Source organism: Rousettus aegyptiacus, unplaced genomic scaffold (genome assembly GCF_014176215.1).
Source record: "Rousettus aegyptiacus isolate mRouAeg1 unplaced genomic scaffold, mRouAeg1.p scaffold_m13_p_8, whole genome shotgun sequence".
Lineage (NCBI taxonomy): Eukaryota > Metazoa > Chordata > Mammalia > Chiroptera > Pteropodidae > Rousettus > Rousettus aegyptiacus.
The window spans coordinates 17,629,629-17,635,628 of NW_023416311.1; the positions used below are offsets into that span (position 1 = coordinate 17,629,629).

The 6,000-nt window shown below is 58.8% G+C and overlaps 1 protein-coding gene across 4 annotated transcripts in view; it reads right to left on the reverse strand.

The window, feature by feature from the left end:
• Window positions 1-4,611, reverse strand: part of GSG1L (GSG1 like) — a 183,751-nt gene extending 179,140 nt beyond the window's left edge. For all 4 annotated transcript variants that reach the window (XM_036225852.1, XM_016136793.2, XM_036225853.1 and 1 more), the window contains exon 1: window positions 4,275-4,611. In XM_036225852.1, the coding sequence (XP_036081745.1) occupies window positions 4,275-4,611 (337 nt within the window). The remainder of the gene's footprint in view (window positions 1-4,274) is intronic.
• Between the last annotated feature and the right edge of the window lie 1,389 nt (window positions 4,612-6,000).

Below are 6,000 nucleotides of genomic sequence, written 5' to 3' on the forward strand. Positions count from 1 at the left end.
GATAAATTTTAATTCGGGTGCTTGGAAAGAGCTCAGCACTGACTTAAAGAAGTTTCTAGAAATAGTTTTGTGGTGATCTGGAGGAAGAGTGCCGGTGTTGGGGGCCAGGGTAACAGGAGACTGTGACCACAGGAAGGCTGGAGGAGCTGGTGGAGGAAGAGGGGAGCCCAGAGAGGCTGTAGCAGGGGAGGGGCTGAGGGCCACTCAGGCAGAGGATGTCCGAGCTGTTGGAGGGAGCAGCACAAAGGAGGGACAGGATCTAACAATTGCTCTGATGCTGGGTGGAGAGGGGCCTGAGGGGACCAACGGCAGAAGCTGGGAGGCCACTGCACAGAAGGGGCGTGCAGGGCTCAGACAGGCGGCCAGGCACACTCAGGCGGCCAGGCACACTCACGCTCCCAGCAGCGGCTCAGCACCTTCCCTGCATTTCCACGGATCCTCACATCTGGGACAGGTGCTAACTGCTCCGATTCTCATTCTACAGGGGAGCAAACTGAGGCTCTTGCAAAAACCACACTGCTAAAAAAAATTTTTTTTTTAATTTAAAAAGGCAGAGCCTGGCCTTCCAATCAAAAACCTTCCATCCTTTACAAGAGAGAAAGGGCATTACTGCCCCCAATACAGGGAGACAGTGGGTCTCAAGCGGAGCGAGAACACCGAGCAGCCTGCTCCTGCTTCCCGCGACGGCTCTCCTCTGCGGCTCTCCTCTCTGGCCATCCCAGTGCCTCCTCTCTCAAGCCCTCCTCTCCCGGGTCCTCAGCCCTGGTGCCCCATTCATTCCCGAGTCACCATTTCCTCAGGATGGAGTCCAACATCACCTGTGCTCCCAGTTAGCACGCCCACCTGCTGCCAGCCACCCCACCGCCCACCCCTGACCTCCACTGTCCTTTACCTGCTTCACACCCTGACCACCCATGACTGCACCTACCCGGCCCTTCCAACCGTCCAAACCAGAGAGGAATCCAATTTGCGTGAAGGGCTCAGGGTAATTCAGTGTGGTGGCCACACTTCCCTTTCTTTCTCTTTGCTGAAGGAGGTTCATGCTCTTTCTTGGAGAATGAAGAAAAGGTTCCTTTGTGCTGGGTCTGGTGAAATTGTGTCCGTTTAGGACAGGCTGCAGTTTTCTTTGTGAATGCTGTAGATTTTTAGTGTGGGAAAAGGGGCTTATTAGATTTCCCTGTGGCCGCCCAGAGTGGGGAGAGGTTTATCTGAGTACAAAAAGAAATTACCGAACAGGGTTTGAGAGGAAGGAACATTTAGCATCTGCTTCTCACAGAGAGGTTAGGATTTCGTGGTTGGTGTTTTCATTCCTGTCAACGTAAAATTCCTTATAGTGTCTTGGGCGGGAGAGAAGGAAGCTGGTCCTTGATGTTCTCAGGGGCGAGGAGCGGGGAGGCAGGATTTTTTTTAGGGTTTGTTGCTTTTTTTCCTCTTGGAGTACAAAATAAATTAAAAAATGGTCACAGAACCCAGAAGAAAGGTTGTCATAGCAACAAAAGTTTGAGGCCAGGTACTTCCCGACACCCTTTCAGGACCACGGTGGTGGAGGGGCGGGGTTGGGCGCTGTGGCATCAGCAGAGGAAACCAAACTGGCTCAGACCTTCCAAATTTCTCACCAGCACTGACAGGCTGATAACTATTTTCCAAGCTCCCAGGGAAGAAAATTGTGATTTTCTGGGAGGGGCGATCTCTAGCCAACAGTGATCAAGAGAAAAGAGAAAACGGTGGGTCAGTCTTACTTATCCAACAAACTAACCATCCACGCTTTTCCTAACAGAAGACTGGAAGCGAGGGTCTTATGCCGAACCCACCAAATCACCCTCTTCTCTGACCCCCAACAGCACTGTCCTCTTCCCTAACCACGTCACCCGGATTCCTTTCTTCCAAGAAGATAATTCAGGCCCCCTTGCCAGCTGCGAGGCCTGGACAAAAACCTTTCTGAGCCTCAAATTCCTCATCTGGAAAAAATGGGCGCCATAGAAGTGCCTGCCTCAAGGGTACTGGCAAGGGGTCAAAGAGATCTGGGAGGTGAGTAGTTTTAAAAAGTGCCGGGGGCACATTCAGGGCTCAATAAATGTAAGCCAACGTTGTTTTTAGATGTTTTCCCATTAATTTTTTTAAATACGTAGGCTTAAACATCCTGCATCAAGCCCTGGATGACCTACGTGGATGAGCGATAGAGAAACAACTGCAAGTGTTGGGACCGTGACCTTCAGGGAGAGGCCAGGAGAGACCTCAAACAATTAAGAGTCCCAGCTGGCCAGCAAGGGCCAAGACACTCCACGGAGGCAGGGGCAGGACAACCCTGCTGCCGGAGAGGCAGCGCTGTGTGTAAAGGAAGGAGCAAGGCGTCCGTGTTTCTCCGCAAAAGAGAAACACGGAAAAAGATATGGGGGGGGGGGGGGGTCTGCTTCAGAGGGCACAGGCAAGGACAAGGCATTACCAGGCTTCCGTGGGAGAGGTTAGGACTGGGCTGAGTGGAGAGCAGAGCATTTTAGTCAAGACGTCTTTTGAGGTTATTTTTATTATTATTATTACATCCCAGGGTAAAAATTCAAGACGGGAGTGCACACACCGAAAGTGAGTCTGATGGGGGTGAAACTGGTCAGGGGCGGGACCCTACTCAAGCACTGAGTATCTCTGGCAAACAGCCAGCATTGGGAGCAGACAGTTACCAAAAAGTTGAGTAGGGCCACCCCAGAGACAAGACAGAGAAGGCAGCACCCTGGGAAACCTCTGGTCCATCATCCAAGGCCTCATCCAACATTATCCTGCAAAGAGGTACTGAAGACCAACTGTGCACTAGACACCACCCACCAGCTGGGGACAGCAGTGAATAAAACGGCTCTGTCCCTGTCCTCACAGCAGGATATCCTGTGGGGACAGGAGTCAAGAAGCTAGTGACCAAGGGCAGGTCGGAAAATTTCAAGTTGTGCCAGGTGTGATGAAGGAGATACAAGGTGGCGATGAGATACAGCCGGGCAGACCTTGTCTCCAAAGTGTGTGTGTGAGTGTGTGTGTGTGGTGGGGGCGTGTTCCAGAGGCCTTCTCTTCCCAGGACCCTGCCTTGGAAGGCAGACCTGGAAGTCCCAGTGGAGCTGGGGAGGAGCCAACCAGGGAAGAAGTGGGGAAGGGGATTGCAGCAGAGGGCCCCGTGTTCTTGCATTTACTTTGCTACGCCTTCTTCCCTCTGACCTTTGGTTAGGCCAGTGGCTTATACAGAGCAAACTATTGGTTCTGACACTTGAGTGCACACATCCACCACGTCCACATGGGAGAGCTCTGCATACACAGAGGAGTATTAACCTTGGGGAAAGAGGTCAATTCACTCAAGGGCGTCCCCACACCTGGACCTCGAGCAACATCTACATCTGAGGTACCAGGTGGCGTGGGCCAGCACGGGGTGTCTGGCACTAGGCAGCTCTGCCCTGAGCCCTGCCTAGCCTCACTGCTAACCCCAGTGTACTCCCTCGGCCCTGGCTGTGTTTCAGCGGCACAGGATGGGGCGCGAGGCAAAGGGAGCAGTTTGATCTGCCTTCTAAAGTCACACACACCACAATTCTGATAGGAGCCTCGCCCAGCGGTACCGCTTTCCCGCCCGCCTCCTTTCCCTCCCGCCGCATTCTCTCCCGGGCGGAGGCCAGGACACCCACGGCTCCCTGCGCAGAACCCGCCGGACTGCCCCAGCTCCCCACTCTCACACTTGGCAAGCCCCGTCTGGGAGCGGTTTAGTGCGCGCTGCGGGTGGGGGTGGAAGGATGACTCCCTCGGCTCCTGGCTCTGAAGATCTGCGGTGGGAGGGGCGGCTCGCAGCAACAGTCTCCGCACCCCCCTCCACCCCCACCCCGGGAGGACGAGATAGGTGGGAGGCACCCAGTGCCCCGCGAAAGAAAGAGGGGGAGGGGCGGGCATGGAGAGGCGTCCGGGCGCGGCAAGGAACGCGCGCCCCTGCGACCCGCAGCTGGGGTGGGTGCCCGGGAGACGCGCCTCCCCGGGGCGCGGCAACGTCCCCAAAGACTCCTGTCGCTCGAAAGCCGCAGGAGCTGGGCCCCGAACCCTCAAAACGCAGGAGCGTCCCGAACGCCCAACATACTACCCGCCGGACCGGCCCAAAGCGCGTCCCCCGCCTTGAACGTGTGGCGGCGGCGGCGTGGGGGCCCCGCTCGCCCGCCGGGAGCAGGGAGCGCGGCTGGGGGCTCAGGCCGCCGGGGCCGCGCAGCGAGGGGAGCCGGGGGCCGAGCCCGCGGGCTCGGGCGCCGCCGCCGCTCACTCACCGCGCCCGCCGAGCTCCTCCTCGCACGAGTACCAGATGCCGGTGTGGAAATTCCTGAAGAGGAAGCGGTCGTCGCCCGTCTCCCAGCTGTAGAGCGTGCCGCCAGGGGGCCCGCTCCCCGCGGCGGCGGCGGCGGCGGGGGCGGCGGTGCCGTTGGCCGTGGCGTTGGCTCCGGAGTTGGGGCAGTTGGCGCGCCCGCCCTGGCCGCAGCCAGGCTTGGGCACGCGCTGCGTGCCCTGGCACCAGTACGTGGTAAGGAAGGCGGTGGTGGCGAAGAGCAGCGCCAGCAGGTTCAGGGCCACGGCCAGGAGCGCTCGGCCGCGGCGGCTCGTCTTCATGCCGCCCGCGCCGCGGGGACCGCGCCGCCGGGGGGCTCCGCGCGCGAAGTTGGCAGCCGGCGCCCCGCGTCAGCGGCCGCTGCCTGCCGCGCCCCGCGGCTCGGGCGCCTGCGATCGGCGGCGGCGGACGCGGCGCTGGCCCATGGCCCCCCCCTCCCGAGTGGGGGCGCGGCGCGGGGGGCGCGAGGGGCGCGCGGCGGCGGCGGCGGCAGAGCGGCTCCGGCGCGCCCGAAGCCCGAGCGCGAGTGCACCTCGGCGAGGAGCCGCTGGCGCCTGGCAGCGGCCACGGCGCAGGGACGCGCACCCCTCCGTGGGGAGACACCTGCAGGCGGCTGGCGACACTGTTCCGGCGCCCGCCCTCACGAGGAGAGGGGGCGCCCCACGCCGGGCGCGGGCGGGGATCGGGATAGGAGACGCCCCCGAAAGCGACCTGCACCCAAGTGGAGGGCGCGAGAAGCAAGGAGAATGCCAGGCAAGGCTCTCTCGGAGAAAGAAGCTTCTCACGAAGGACGTGGGGCAACAAAACCAGCCAGGAGGGGACACCCGACGCAAGACTCAGAAAGGCCCTGCCCGTGTGAGGCAAAGGGAGAGCCCGCTGTGGCTACCCACGAGGAACACGGACCAGCAGGACCCGCTCCAGGAAGGAGCCCCAACGGGTCTGAGCTGCGGAGTTTGCTGGGCTTCCTGCAGCCGGGGAGCTGCAAGACCCTCTGGAAGGAATGCCTCCTGCTGGATCTGGAGTTGAAGGACTGGTCAGGAGGGGTTTCTCACCAGGAATGCAATGTCATAGAGTCTGAAGGGCTTGTGCTTCTTCTCCCTGGGGGCTGCCCAGGAGGACTTGCGCTATGCGCTATGTGGACTAGCAGGCAGGGATCCCCGGTAGAATGAAGCTGCAGTCACCTGGGGTCCTTATCATGGATGGCATGGAACAGCAGGAACAGTGGCAAAGAAGTGCCCCACACAGGCTGAAGAATGAGGGCTTCCCCACGCAGGCCATCCGCATGTGAGATCCTGAGCAGCATGACCAAAGAAGGTCCCATGCCAGGCACAGATCTGTAGTTACCAGGAATGGTACCCCACAGAGGCTGCCAACGCAGAATCTTCAAGGTTGGGGTGAGGACAGAATGGTCAAGAATACTGACTTTGTGACCAGGCAAATCTGGGGCTTGATCAGCCATGAGCTTTGAACAAGTCACATTACTTCTTCGAGCCTCCGTTGTCATATCTATAAAAAGGTGGAATATTGGGCTGTTGAAATGGGATCATGTCTGTAAAAAGCATCTGGCACATAGTAGGCACTCACTCGATAAATGCTAGCCACTATTATTAACATATGGACCAAGGGCAGCTAACAAACCTCTTCAGATCTCTGTGAAAAGTAGGATTGCC